This window comes from Eutrigla gurnardus, assembly GCF_963514095.1.
Source record: "Eutrigla gurnardus genome assembly, chromosome: 8".
Classification (NCBI taxonomy): domain Eukaryota; kingdom Metazoa; phylum Chordata; class Actinopteri; order Perciformes; family Triglidae; genus Eutrigla; species Eutrigla gurnardus.
This window is the reverse complement of record NC_139922.1, coordinates 20,585,685-20,600,760: the sequence shown is the minus strand read 5'-3', so window position 1 is coordinate 20,600,760 and position 15,076 is coordinate 20,585,685. Positions and strand designations below refer to the sequence as shown.

At 40.1% G+C, this 15,076-nt stretch overlaps 1 protein-coding gene across 3 annotated transcripts; it reads left to right on the top strand.

The window, feature by feature from the left end:
* The first annotated feature begins 4,436 nt into the window (after positions 1 to 4,436).
* Positions 4,437 to 14,821, top strand: LOC311017155 (MAP kinase-activated protein kinase 2-like). 3 transcript variants are annotated; one of them, XM_084015328.1, is made up of 10 exons: positions 4,437 to 4,983; positions 8,360 to 8,499; positions 9,080 to 9,144; positions 10,520 to 10,599; positions 11,895 to 12,021; positions 12,547 to 12,622; positions 12,763 to 12,887; positions 13,386 to 13,471; positions 13,580 to 13,657; positions 13,934 to 14,821. In XM_084015328.1, the coding sequence occupies exons 1-10, from the start codon at positions 4,759 to 4,761 to the stop codon at positions 14,072 to 14,074; spliced, it is 1,143 nt and encodes a 380-aa protein (XP_083871454.1). In that variant the 5' UTR covers positions 4,437 to 4,758; the 3' UTR covers positions 14,075 to 14,821. The 3 variants fall into 3 exon arrangements, with proteins under 3 accessions (XP_083871454.1, XP_083871453.1, XP_083871455.1); XM_084015327.1 differs by having other exon boundaries at positions 13,577 to 13,657; XM_084015329.1 differs by lacking the exon at positions 13,386 to 13,471 and having other exon boundaries at positions 13,577 to 13,657; positions 13,934 to 14,073.
* The last annotated feature ends 255 nt before the right edge of the window (positions 14,822 to 15,076 follow it).

The following is a 15,076-nucleotide window of genomic DNA, read 5'->3' as shown; positions in this document are numbered from 1 at the left end:
AGAATGATCAGTAACAGCAACATCTGTCACCACAACCATAGAAATGTTCAGACCCTTGGAGACAATGAAGTCCAGAGTGTGACCCTTATTTTGTGTGGGCTCTGTCACATGCCGAGTCACTCCCAATACCACAACATAATTCTTTAGTGTCTCTGTCCTCGGGGGGTTTCAACTTATGTTAAAATCATCAACCATAACTACACAGTCAAAATCCATACAGATTCCAGACAGCAGTTAAGAAAAGTCATGAAAAGGTTTTTAGCGGGCCTGTAGATATTTTGAAACATGACTCGAGTGGAGCAACCCAGCTGAATATTAAAAAGAAGCAACATTCCCATAATATATATGCTTGCACTGGAACTCCTCCTCAACCTCCTTTCTGAAGCCATCTAGTCCCACTAATGAAACTGAAGATTCTATAAGAACAGCCGCATGGTTATTTTTTTGATCCAAGTTTCAGTTAATACAGTTAAATCAATATTGTGCTTGACAATAAAGTAATTTATCAAAAATGTTTTCCTGCCAAATACTGGACATTTAATAAAGCTAGTTTTAGTTTGTCTAACACATTATCGGCCCAATTCTTTTAGGACGGGCTGGGGCAGACAGAGAATCTGTGCCAAATTTGATACTCTTGCAGAATCGGTCGAGTGCTTCCTTTTTTTAGCAGATTCACTGTTTTTCTGTTACCTATCAAGACGGAAATTGAGGAGGCACACAGGACCCAGATTGTCCCGGAAAGAATGCTATTGTGAGTGCCATTAACTTGAAATCTGAACCCAGCAGATATCGATTAGAGCTTGATGCATTTTGTACACAAACAACCTTGTCAGGCTGCGGAGACAGAGGATGAAGCTGTTTCAGGAAAGGTGGTAGGCGTGCCGATTGTGGCCCAACTAGTGGAGATGGAAGGAAGGGAAGTAAGGGAGTTAGAAAAAGGATTTAACTGAATGGCAGGTATATGCAGCTGAAAGCAATGTGCCACTATTGTTTTACAACCTCACTTGACCCTACGTACAGTACAATGTTTTTCACAGTCGAGCCATAATGTGAAGGATCCTTTCTGAGAAGTCATAGACCATACCCTTGAGAAAACAAGAGTCATTTTGGTTGTGGTTTGTACTGCACATGCTTTTTGTTTGAATTTGAGGCCCAGTTGGAAGTTGTCACTGAAGCCTTTTACTTTCTGAATTACTTTCGGTCCTTGCTCTGTTGTGTGAATTTAAGAGGTTATCCAGGTCATCGGATGGAGATCCAGTTGCACACTTGGTTGTTGGAACGGTTTGTTGCGAGTTCACAGCTGTCCATGATTGTGTCCATCAGCAGTAGAAGAGGATCAAAATGCAGACCAGCCTCTCCCAACACAAATTTCAGGGCATGATTTACTCTTGGACTTTGCACAAGGGTGCTCCACTGAAACAGCTACTGCGGATTTATTACCTGGTACATAGACCTGGATATCCATCCATCCCTCCCTTGTTCCTGTTTATCCAGGGGTTGGGTCTTGGGGAAGCAGGCTAGGAAGGCATACATCCATCTTACAGTCCTTTTTTCCTTCACTTGTGAATGTGAACCCGAAATTTTTGAACTCCCTTTCTTCGGGCAGTCACTGTTTATGGCAGAAAACCATGGACTTGGAGGTACTGACTGCTTCACACATGGCTGCAAACTGCAACAGTGCATAGCCCTCCCTTTTGTTGCATCTTGCTAATTGGGAATTAGCCGTGTGTTAGCATGCTCTTATCCACTGTTTTGAGTCAATGATAAAGTGGTGTCATTCCCACAACATCCATTCACTTTCACATTAACTTCTAACCAGTGGATTTTCCTTTCTATCTCTGTCATTTTCTGTTTGTGGTAGTCGTCCATGGAGAAGGGAGGCATCTTGCTGCTAATAAGCTTTAGGCTAGGCTTGTGCCGTAGGTAGACCATGCTCACGTAATACTGACTGAGGTTGTCAAAAAAATGTGGCTCAAAAGTGTACTGCTGATAGAAAATAAATTGTATAAAATTAAAATAAAATAAAATAAAATCTCCAGTGCCCCCTTGTGGTTTCCGGCCCAGTCTTTGGAAATGACTGGCCGAATATAGCCTACTCATGTGATTCAGATCTGCTGTCTGAAATATAATTAAATTGACTGATATAGCATCAAGTTATCTCAGGTAACTTTTCAGAAAAAGCAATTCTAGGACCATAGAGAATCAAATTGCCAAGACATCAGTCATCAGTGACAAAATGGGAATCAAATAAAACTGGGCAACACACATGGTTTCATGTGATGCAAATTAAAACTGCAACCAAGCCTGTAGCCTGCAGCAGTGTCTTCATACAACAGTTTAGGTTTAAAAGCGTCTCTGGACACACTATTGTCCTGTTTCCCAGTTTTCATGCGTAACTGTAAAACACACATTTAAAAGAAATAAAAATAAACTCTTATTAATGATACTGTATTTTCTGCAATTCACAACCAATAAACCAGCACTTTTACGATAAAGCTCAGTTTATATTGCACTGTACATTACAACGTTTCCCACAGTTTTTGTGAGACTGTGGTTGGGGCCCTGGGCCATGCTCCCCTGTAATAATTAGTTAAAAGTGAAATGCATCAAATCAATTTGGTGCACTTTGAGAGCAACATTAAGAGGCTGGATCTAGGAAGAACTAGAGCTAGTTAGCAAGTTATTCACAGACACATTAGTTGTATAGATACGGATGGTGTTCAAACAGCAAAACGGTCACAACCATAAAGCATGGTTAACAAGAGGGGTTCACTGTTTCAAGATGGGTGGGTTGTCGACATCACCGTAGACCTGATGCACTGCATTCTTCCAGACTTTCAGCCAGCATGGCCCTGAGAAGTGGCAAGGTGCAAGTCTCCAAGGTAGATTATTGGGTACTTTATGGGAAACACATTAAGTCCCTAATAATCACAAATACTTAATGATAAACACTGTCTGACATGGAAACGACATACTGTATATTTAAAGATTGGAAATTAAATTGGTATGTTTAAAAAGTGGGTACGCTTGTACCCCAATAGTGACCTACGTTAGACTGTAGCATCTTATTTTGCAGAAAAATCTTGAAAGTAATATCTGTAACATGGTGGTAGTTAGGGTCAGTGAGCTGGTGACCTAAACAAATTGATGAGGAATACCTACCCTTGGTATCATATTATTTTAAACAAATTAACAACTTATCACCACCCAGATTCAGTATAGAGGTGATAGTATACAAATAGACCAATAGAGCCAAGGGTATAGCAGATTAGACCAACATATTATAAAACATACAAATAGTGTCTTGATTGCCTTTTGGTTAGTCTTCTTGGTTAGAATGTTGTTTCACATTTTGCTCAACATTCTTCAGGAAAAAAGCAAAATATTCTTTATTTATTCAGTTTATATTTATCATGCCAACATCATTATCAGCACAACATTTTCCCACAACAGAGTTAAGTCTTTAAAAGATAAGATCGAAAAACACATGAAAAGTTTTTGCTTGGCGTGAGAACAATTTCAGGATAATTGTAAAACTGTTTCTGAATATCCATAACAGAATGAGCAGTTTGTGTTTACGTCTTCAAAAATAGCTGCCTGAACAGCTGAGGCAGCGAATCGTGAAGCTGCGTCAGCAGAGGGAAGTTCTCCAATCTCTCCCTGGCTTCTTCCAATCTGCAAAACCATTCTCGCTGTTGGCTTACTGTCCAGCTGCAACAACAAGCCAACTGTTGTTTGGGCTAATGCAAGTAGATAAAACTTGATAAAACAAGGGAAATATAAATCTGAAAAAAGGCAATTAGTGGTTTCCATCTTGAACTAGAGTTAGCACATCAATGCTATGTTAGCTACTAAAGATGTACTTTACATTGACTTTGTATGCGATAGCGCCGCCCCCAAAATTTTGCTTCGTGTTTGGTGTGAACACACCTCAAATATGGCTCTTTGGGGTGCCACTGTGTCAGATGTATCCGTTGCTCGTCTGCAGTTCAAATATGGTCACTTCTGTTCACTGGTTGCAAGAATCCCAAGATTGCGACAGCCAGAATCCAAGATGGCAATGCCAAAATGCCGAAATCGTGGCTTCAAAACTGTGGTCCCGCCCTCAGGGAGCCCTCCTCTAGTCCCTACCACAGCTGTCCTGAAGGTGTCGCTGTTAAACCGAAAATCTGAGTTTGTTTCCTTTTTTCTTCCAGAGAAAAGAGTTTACTGACATGTTTTTTTTAAGCCAATTACGTTTCAAATTTGTTTTATCTCTCTCTTGTCCATCTAAAAAGACAGGAGGAGGAACCTCCTCCGTCTCTTCGGAGACTTGTCCATCTAAAAAGACAGGAGGAGGAACCTCCTCCGTCTCTTCGGAGGCTCCTCCTCTGGTCTGGGCGCCTCCAACATTCACCCCCAGGCGACGCCCCTCCGAGACTGTGTGAGACGCTGTAAGGCCATTATTTCAGCCCGGAAGTTCATCCCTTAATTGTTGAACGTAATGCTGTAAAGTTACATTACACAGGTTGAACAGCGGGCCAAGTTGTATGTGTCTGGCAGTCGAAAGCCGGCTTCCCGGACAGCCACCTGCTGCTCTTGGAGGACATGAGTGACAGCTGCGTAGCTCGCGGCGGGCTAATATATCACACAGGGACAGCGCGAGCTAGGTGTTAGCATTGCGCAGCTAAGACAGTTAGCCTAGCCGCTCGCAGTGAGCAGAGACGAGGGACGCACCTGTCGGACGGTTTATCGCCACATGTTATACCGATAGTTAGCATGTCGAATCAGCTCCGGGCGGCTCTCCCGATCCAACAGCAGCCTAACTTGAACTCTGCTCCTTTCCCACAGTGTCTTGTGAAACCTTTTAACAACCCTCTTCAAATCAAAAGGAATATAATAACAGACGATTACAGTGTAACAAGTCTGGTGCTCGGGATGGGGATTAATGGCAGAGTGTTGGAAATACTCCACAGAGAGAGTGGAGAAAAGTATGCACTGAAGGTAAACATGCTGTTCTCTTGATCTTGTTGTTGAATTGTGTCACAAAACATAGAAAAATTAGATACACTTATTTAAAATTGATGACTACAGTGACTTTCTGTGCTGCAGCCAGAAAACAAGAAAAAAGTGGATTTTTGAATACTGTGTCAAGTGGACAGTTGTCTGTATTTACTACATAGATACCCTCTATCTGCAGTGATGTATATTTGATATTGATATTTGAGGTAATTCTGTTGGTTTCTTTTTTTTGTTTTTGTATTTAGCTCCCAGGATGTGTCACAGTTTTGACACTTTTATAATCATATCACCTCTGGCAAGTGCAATGACATTTGCAGACACGAGAAAAAAATATGACACACTGTAGTATTTCGGCTAGTGATTATGTTGTGTGCATTGATTTCTCCCCTTCTGAGTGTTCACATCGCTTGAAAGAAGCAACTTAATACAGAGACGAAGCTTCAGTAGGGTTTGGAGTATATTTTAGTTTCAAGGTCATTGCAAAGTAAGATCCAGCAGTTTAGAATAGATCGTGCAGCCCTGAATATAACCTGTGTTTAATTAGTTTGGATACACAAATCAGCAACTCCAAAGCTACTTCTTTTAATCATTGTTTGGTTGCAGTAAACGGGATCAAAATCTGGGTATTGGTGACAATGATGTTGTCTGTCATTTTTTTCACATTGACAGTCAAAAAAAATCACAGTCAAGGATGAGCCCAGCATGTGTCAAGCTGAAAGTTAGCAGTGTAGATGCCTCCCTTTTATCTTTGACTTTTAGAAAATCTGCTTCTCATACTCCCCTTTCTTCTGGCTCTCAACAGGTCAGTGTCCTCTTCTAAATCTTTGTTCCGTAAGATCAATAAATATGTTACCCGACAGCATTCCTTCAGATGAAGACATTCTTAGCATGTGTGATGCATTTCCAGTACCTGTTGTGATATGTGGATTTTGGAGTGACAGGAAGTATTTAGAGCCGGGATCCCGCAGATGTCCAGAGTTAACATCAGATGTAAGTTATAGATATTTTTTTTGTCTAATGTGATGCCCATAATTTAAGGGCTTTTTACACAGCAGATGACTTTTTTTTAAAGAATGTTTTTCGGCTAGAGCGCCGTTCAAGCCTTTTATTATTTTATACTGACAGTGTGGAAACAGGGAGAGAGAGGGAGAAGACATTGCGGGGAAACTGATCCCGGGCCGGGAGTTGAACCCGGGATCGCTGCGTCGAGGACGTTGAGCCTCTGTACATGGGGCGGCTGCCCTAACTGTGCCACCGGCCGCCTCAGTAGATGGCTTTTTGACGGTTTAATTTCTGTTGCACGGTTTGTACATTAAACATTGTCAAGCAGCTCTGCCTTCTGAGGTGTCTGTTTGGAAAGAGGAGTGTTGACTTTTCCTATGCAAACGCAGCCAGCCACAGCGACACGGGGACATGCCTGTGTCTAAAAGTATCCTCGTGCGTGACGCCTGAGATGGCTGAGAGATTATGACGTGTGATGGGGTACAGCAGGACGAGACGGCAGGCAAATACCACATACTCAGCTTTCACTAGGCGGCAAAGGAGTTTTGAGACGGGTGAACAGAATTGAGAAACTAGCAAATTACCTTAGTTTGTTTTATACGTGCCATTCTTATTTACAGATATTTGTGCTGACTTCAGTCACAGTCTTCTTTTGAAGAAAAGCAAGTGTCCCTCTCTAATTGTTTTTGTGTTTGCCTTCTAATTTGTATTCACCAGATTTAGATCGACCCAAATACTGTATTTTTATTTAAAAGGAAATCCCCTTGAGTTTGTTACCATCATTGCAGTTTTTTGCCCAAATTTACAGTTTGACTTAAAGGTGCAGTGTGTGGGATTTGGCGCTAGCAAAGAAAAGAACCCCCTGAAAGGTCCTACCTGGAGCCAGTGTTTGTTTTTGTTTATTCTGGGCTTCTGTAGAAACATGGCTTCCATGAAGAGCAACCCTTTCATATTTTCACGTGATTTAGTGCCATTGCACATCTAAAAAGCAATAATGACATTCACCACAGTTGTGCTGAGCTGCTGTGCATGTCGTCCACAAAAAAGAAAATGAGTATGGATGCTACACACTGTTAGTGAAGTCTAGTTACAGATGCCTTTTGAGTCTGCACCTTTGAACTTCGGTTAGCAATCTTTTCCCACAGGACCATAGATCATCACCCTGAGGCCCTGTGAAACCAGCGCATTTCACGGGGGAATGTTGTTATCATGATCCACAATTCACGGCCCCAAGAGTGTGATATAGAAGATTGTAAAACTGACAATGAAAATTTATGAGGTTAAAATTTCAGCAAAGAATGTAACTGAAATCAAGCACTTAGTGATAAAAGGGAATACATTTTTTTACAGTAAGCTCACAATCAGTTTTGGGGCATTTACTTTTGCTCAAGTCACATTATACTTACTGTGGCCATGTTTTAATGCCATAAATCATAAAACAGGAAAAACGCAACTTGAATTGATTTGATCATTTGATTTTACAAATGGAAAACAATGGAGTCTATATACATAACAAAAAAATCAGGCTCCCACAAGTGTTATCAATACGGGGAACATTATTTTGGGTCCACATGCTTATTCAACTGAACATTTACCTCTCCTGCTCTTTCGTCTGTGCTCTAAAATTTCACAGAGATTTTGTTTTTTTGAGTCAGTCACGGCTGCCCAGAACCCTAGAGTTTAACATCTCTTACAGAATCTGCTTATAGTGCAAACAAATTTAAAATGACAAATGCATAGTGAAAACAACGAGATATTGCAATGTTAATATTAATTTTGGTTTGCTTTTCCTGATGGATGTGTGAGGCTCCCATGATGTGTTCAAGGCCCACGAGAAAGATAAAGAAACCTTCTGGTTTTGGGGTTCAAAGGGCTAACACTATTCAGACTGTTCTGTATTTAAATCGCAGAAATGTTTTGATTTGATCTTTATTTTCCTTGAATACAAAGTACAATAATTACATGACATGAAATACATCAGACAATTATGAAAAATACAAAAAAATACAACTTTGAGGAAGGACAGGAGGAAGCTATGCTGAAAGACGTGTTTAGCCCCTATGTAGCATAAATGCTCTTCTCACAATTAATAGCAAAGAACCTATATGTATGTGTCTGTAAACCACAACAGGCAGACTAAAGGTGAGTTGGAACTGCAGCAACAACTAGTCAGCCTTCCTGCGCTGAAATTTACTTTGCAGGGGAAAATTCTGTGGGCCCATTCTTGCTTTTTAAAACATTAACCCAGGGTGAGGTTTAATTGTGTTACTATTAAACCTGGAGCAGAGAGAGATTCAAGTGACAAACTTTCTTCACAATTTGTGACTTGTTCATACCCATGCCGTGTGTGTTTCAGATGCTGCAGGATTGTCCAGAGGCCAGGCGGGAAGTGGAGCTCCATTGGAGGGTGTCATCTTGTCCCCACATTGTACCCATCATTGACGTTTATGACAATCTCTACCAGGGCAGCAAGTGCCTTCTTGTTGTAATGGAGTGGTGGGTTTTAATGATTTTATACATACACACATTTTGAGGCAGTAATGTAGGGTAGACAAAGGCTCACACAGAGGGTTTGAATTCATAAATATTAGTTCATCTAGAGAACAAAATCAACCTATCAGTCTGTAAGCCAACTAGTAGCTAGCTAGCGGCTAGCTAACCTCGTCACAGTTCCAAACACATCAGCTTAAATGTCCAAACAGGTGTATTCAGATACACTTCCTCGCCTGCAAAAGTTCTCAAACTTAAATAACAGCTTTTTTAAAGGCTTGAAAACTGTTTTCTGGTTGAGTAAAGTACAGTATACAGTATATACAACGTCATAGAGACATCTCATAAAATCAAGTGTATCTTGTAAAACCCTTGGTCCAGATGGGACTCAGAAACATCTACAAGTTCCTGATATTAATCTCCAGACATCCAGAGCAAATCCCTGCAACAAGAAGCGTGGCAAAGTGTAATTTAAAGGCCTCTTAAATTACCATGAAAGACGCATGAATTGAGGGCTTAGTCATTGCGGGGTGAACATGCAGGAATGTCTTTACGGATTCATCATACTATACTTTTTTTCCCCCAGTATGGACGGTGGTGAATTATTCAGTCATATCCAAGACAGAGGAAACCATGCATTCACCGAAAGAGGTAAAATTATTATTTCTCAAGCAATTTAGAGGTGTTTTTTTGCAATTGCGTACATGCCGGTTTCTGCTCAATTTAGCTCAACTGTACACACACTGTGGAAGATTGTTCCATGATGGTACACATCTACTCACATTTCATACATACATATACATTATATATACAATACTGAGGCAACCAACCAGTGAATAATCCTTCCACTAAAACAATCAAAAAAACCTACTGCTAAATTTGGCATCCAAATTCTGCTACGGAAACACAAAGTTAAATGAAACGCATGTTATTTCTTTCATCATCTGAATTGAAAAGCCCTCATTTTGTCATGAACTGGCTCACAGTTCAGCTGAAAGAGGGAGAGTACACACAAGGCTGGAGGTACAAAATTAAACACTTATGTAAATAAAACAAAACATATGAAAGAGATGTGAGCAACATCAGTGGTGTATGCAAGTGCCAGGGTGAGTGGAGATGTTGAATGCGAAGAGAAAAGACAGAACAAAGCAAAGTTATTCCTCATGGGAAAAAAAGCATTAAAAGATGACAGTAATAAAAGAAAACAGTCAGTGGATGCCCTACAAAATACAATCAGAAACGGTTAATGATTTTGTGAAAAGCTAAAGAATTATAATTTTAAAGGTGTCTTCACACAAAACGCACAACAAGATTTAAAGTTTTACCACAGGGTGGTCTATTATTATTAGTATACTGAAAATAACCACTACTGCTGCTTTTGCATATTGTGAAGTCCCAGTTACGCCGGATAATCAAATTGTGTCCTGTCTTCATAATCATCATCTTCATTACATCTCTGGGTTAATTCACTGAGCTGTATTCACAGTCTGCTGGTTTACTACATCGGTATGAAGCCAAAGCAAACTGTTCTGTTGTGATTGAATTGCAATAAACTGATTTGAGGCCGAAATAACTACATAATGATGTTGATTTGGAAAAAGTATGAAGTCATGGTTTGTGAGGGCTGCTCGAAAGACGATAAGCAAACAACTTTTAAACTGTTTTCTGAAAGGAGTTCGGATCAATCGAAGGTCAGCTATGCTAACATTGTAGCTGCTACATAGACACTTACAATAACGTTATCTAGACGTAAATACGGCGGCGACCTTGTTGGTTGTACCACAGACAGTCTCAGTTCTATCGTAGAGCTCTGGGAGACCACAGGCTGCTACAATGGATTTTGTCTCAATTTCGGATTCAGAATTTCCATCTATTCTCATCTTTGCATTGACTTTGTATGCAATCGCGCCACACGAAAAATTTGGTGTGAAAACAACGTAACAATCTGTGCTGCTGCATGCATTATTAAATCTGCATCTTTGTGTTTGAACTCCATGTCACCTCTCTTCACTTGTTTTTCTCTCAGAGGCCTCTGACATCATGAAAAGTATAGGAGAAGCCATACACTTCTTGCATTCCATCAACATCGCTCACAGAGACATCAAGGTAATTCCTCCCTTCATATATTTCGACAGTGGACTGTATTTATTGAGAAAGGAACATGAGCTTGAGATGTGGTTCTTAAGCAATAAAAGCAGTGCATGTGCTGCTGACAAATATCCTGTCAAAGATTCAAGTAGAACATCAGAAAAAAAATGTAGGTATAAAAGTTAAGTCCTCCAGGCTCAAACCAGAAGGCTGGGCAACCCTTAAAGGGTTTTTGAACAATTTAGTATTCTGACAGTTTCCTCTAAAACCCAACCAGAGTTTTTTTTACCAAGAACCATTTAGTTTTACAAGGGTTTCATCCAGAACCCAGCCAGGGGGTTCTACCAATAAAAATTGAGGGTTTCTGGATTGTGGGTGTTCCCTTTTAACACCCATGCTTTCAACAATCCTTCAAGAACCTTTTCTCCCTAGTCTAACAGACAACTATTGAAAAGCCCTTTCTTCAGAGTTCTTCAGAAGCAAATTGTTCTTGGATGAACCTCAGACTTTCAGGCAGAATTCAAAATCCGAATTTCTAATCACTCTGCTACACTCTAAGAAATTAGGGTTTTTAGTTATTCCCTAAAAAGGTCACATAATGTTCAGTTTTACAAAACCTGAAACCTGTGTATTATTATGAACATACAGCAACGGAAAATGGATGTTCGAAAACTGAAAAATGTATCCTATTTTTGGTGTAAGTCCAATATGCCTAATCAGTAATCATGTGTAAAGAGTCCCCAGGTGAGATATAGAGATTACTTGAATTAAGTGAGACAGGAAAACATTACAGTAACTTGCAACAGAGGTCCCTGGACAGATTATTCAATCCAATTTACTTGTGCATGCAAAAATCCCAAATTTGCCTCGGAGGGCTTTACAATCTGTTCGAATCACAACGGCCTCCATCTCAGGAGCCTGACGTCACATCAGATAAGGAGAAACTCCCGAAAAAACCCTTTAAACCGGGGAAACCTCAGGGAGAGCAACTGAGGAGCGATCTCTCTCCAAGAAGAAGTGCAATAGATGCAATGTGCACCCAACAAACGACTGAAATTATACATGTAATATCACAGACTGCGAGCCTCGTATTTTAAAGGTAGGCCTGGCTTTGCGACCAGTTAACCTGCAGAATGACCAAATTCATTTATTGGTATCCCACCTCCTCAGCGTCATCCTGCTCCTCTATTGGAGACAAAGCTGAACATTTTAAACTTAAATTGTGGTAATTGTTTCTCAGAAGACATGGATAGAATTGTTCCTCTCTTGTGGTCAAAGTCCAGATACTTGATCACTGTCGCTGTGTCTTTCAGCCAGAGAACCTGCTGTACACCTCCAAAAGGCCGGACGCCCTCCTCAAGCTGACAGATTTTGGTTTTGCCAAAGAAATCACCACTTTAAACTCGCTAGCAACGCCGTGTTTCACCCCCTACTACGTTGGTAAGACACCCCAACACGTGGCCAACACGCGAATGTGAGTATCAGGTTAAAGATGTACAAGGATTTGTCCTTGGTGGACGGACGGCTGCAGTGCGTTTCGATGAAAGCCTCGTTGATTTGTGTGAGTTCCAGTGACATGACAGGAATGGCAGCAGGACAATCTAACTTACATCACAATGTAAAGAAGTCTGACATTTTTCAGATTCATCAATTGTTAATAACCAGATTAAATCATCACATTTTTGCTATGTGGTTTTTTGAAAGGTAACAGTGCTTTCTTCTCGGAGAAGGAGGGAGGATTTAACAGTCTGCTTCCTGTGTAAATTGGCTAGATTGACGTGGGTTATGAGAAGTTGCAACCTTTGAACTGGTTAAATCCTATAAATGCTACTTTAATTACCTTTTTTGTTGTTGTTGTTGTTGTTTGTTTTTCATGGTGTCTAATATGTGGAACTCTCCAAGGCATTAAATGTGAAACAGAAGCGATTCATGAAATTTAAATTATGTCTCTTTACACTGTGGCAGCTCCCGAAGTTCTCGGCCCAGAGAAGTATGACAGATCCTGTGACATGTGGTCTCTGGGCGTCATCATGTACATTCTGTAAGTCAAATTAGTGTGATGTGTTTTAAGTGATTTTTCTTTTCACACATCGTTCTCTTTGAAGCATGTTCTGCATGTCTGATGTTGTATATGATCCATCCAGTCATCAGGCTTTTTTTTTTTTTTTTTTTTTTTTCCAGACTTTGTGGCTATCCTCCATTTTTCTCACATCATGGTCTGGCAATATCCCCAGGAATGAAAAGACGCATCCGTAATGGACAATATGAGTTCCCCAACCCAGAGTGGTGCGATGTGTCTGAGGAAGGTGAGAAGGGCTTGCAGATTTGTCCTGGTTTGCTCTCCATGCTCATCTGCTCTAAATAAGTATTTCTCAGGGCATCATTTTTCTTTTTTCTTCCTTTTTGTTGTTGATAATTACTAGCACTCTACCTTTTTTGTGGTGGAAGAACCATATTTTAATATTTGGTCTCAACATGATCAACAGGATAAATGGAAGACTTCTCCTCTTTTCAGTAACAACACTTACAAAAGCACAACAGGCAGCAACAATTGTGCTTCTTCACTGCTTAAATTGATTCCGGATTCTGTGAATTAGACGGCGCCTTTCCTAAACATTTGGATTCAATGTTTTTTTTATTCGACTTTCATGTACGCGCCATCATAGGGAACTGAGCATGGCGACATTTGGAAAATCTGCCCCACATAACTGCAATAGCTGCATGACGACCAAAGGAATATTGGTTGGTGACACATATGACCGTTTAATGATGGTGGTGACGATGATGATGATTTCCTGTTTCAGCCAGACAGCTAATCTGCCACTTACTGAAAACCGAACCCACCCAGAGAATGAACATCACCGAGTTCATAAACCATCCCTGGATTAATGTGAGCAGCTCACTGTTTGCTTGAATCTGTTTGAGCAACTGCTGCTTTTGAGAGGTGTTTGTGCATTTTGGTGGACACTTTATCCATATTCTCTCATCAATGCAGCAGTCGGCGGAGGTCCCGCGAACGCCTCTTCACACCAGCCGCGTGCTGCACGAGGAGCAAGACGTCTGGGAGAAGGTTAAGGTAAGTGTTGGCGCTCTTTAAATGTGTCTCTTTGCACACAGATTGATTGGTTTACATCTGTTGAAAGACCAGGAGTGGGTTGAGCTTTGGGATTGTGTTTGAGACTATAGTTGATTTTTAAATATTTATTTACATATAAATAAGATTATAATTATACTTGATTTATATCTGATTCTGCACAATGAAATAATAACTTAAATTTAGATAGGCACATGTACACACATTTGCAGCTTTACTCCCGGTTGTGTTTGATAAAATGCATATTGTTATTATCAGGAGGAAATGACAAATGCCCTGCAAACCATGAGAGTGGACTATGATCAAATTAAAATCAAAACCATTGATGACTCAACTAATCCTCTACTCTTGAAGAGAAGAAAGAAAAGTAAAAAGTCAGCCACACAACCTCCAGGCTAGTGTAATAAAAGCATTTTAAGAGATTGGGTTACAGACTTAACACATGTATAAGATTTAGTTGGGGGAAAAAAGCTTCAATGAGAGCTTTAGGGATAATGCCTATTGCCAATGGACTGCAATACCTTTTGTAGAACATTTTTAGCTGTTTTAATTTCTCTCCGTTAACCTTTTTTTTTAACCTAGGCATTTCTGTAAATGTGCATGAAGGATTTTCAAACTCTTGCTATGTTTTGAAAAGTATTCTGTGTACCCTGATGCTTATTCATAAACCCTCTTACTAGAGGGAACATAAGTATACTACTGTATGTCTTTTGCATTACTTTGATGTACATGTTTGATGTACGTTTTTTCAGCACTGTAAAAGGATTTTGCTTCGAGGGTGTTTTTGAGATAGGTAGCTAGTAGTTCATTCATGTTTTATTTATTTGCTGGACGGCCGTCACCAGAAACCACAGTTGTTGTTTTGTGTCCTTGTGTGTTGTCTTGTGTATTTCTCCTTAGACAGTATAGGATGCAATGTTTTCCTGCCACATTGTGGTTGTGCAGCATTTAAGGCTCATGTGTAACAATCAGATTTGCCATGCTCATGAGATGGAAACAATTCCTTCTGCACCATTCATTTCACCCACAGCCGCAATAAACGTGGATGGCAGTAAAAGTTTAGATAACAGGATGTGGAAAGTTTTGCACATCACTATTATTATGTCTGTCTTTTATTCTGGATTAAATCTTTTTATATTCACTGTGCATTTGCGTGTTGTTTGATCGGTTAGCTGTTCACCGTTACAACTAAGTCGACCCAAATCACATTTGCATTAAATAAGCACATCACTGAAAGTGAAACTACAATGGCATATTAGGGCCATTGGCAGTATGTAAGTAGGTTCATAGAAAAATCTCTCAATTTATGAGAGAAAAACCGCCGCTGACGCCAAAGTTAAAACAATACAGTAATGTGAATTATATTATACTTCATTCATGTCTATTTAGTATTAAATGTAT

Coding starts and splice junctions, on each gene's coding strand:
- LOC311017155 (XM_084015327.1), top strand. CDS start 4,759: ATGTCGAATCAGCTCCGGGCGGCTCTCCCGATCCAACAGCAGCCTAAC. Junction 4,984..8,359: donor GAGAAAAGTATGCACTGAAG/GTAAACATGCTG, acceptor TGTGTGTTTCAG/ATGCTGCAGGATTGTCCAGA. Junction 12,888..13,385: donor GTGCGATGTGTCTGAGGAAG/GTGAGAAGGGCT, acceptor TTCCTGTTTCAG/CCAGACAGCTAATCTGCCAC.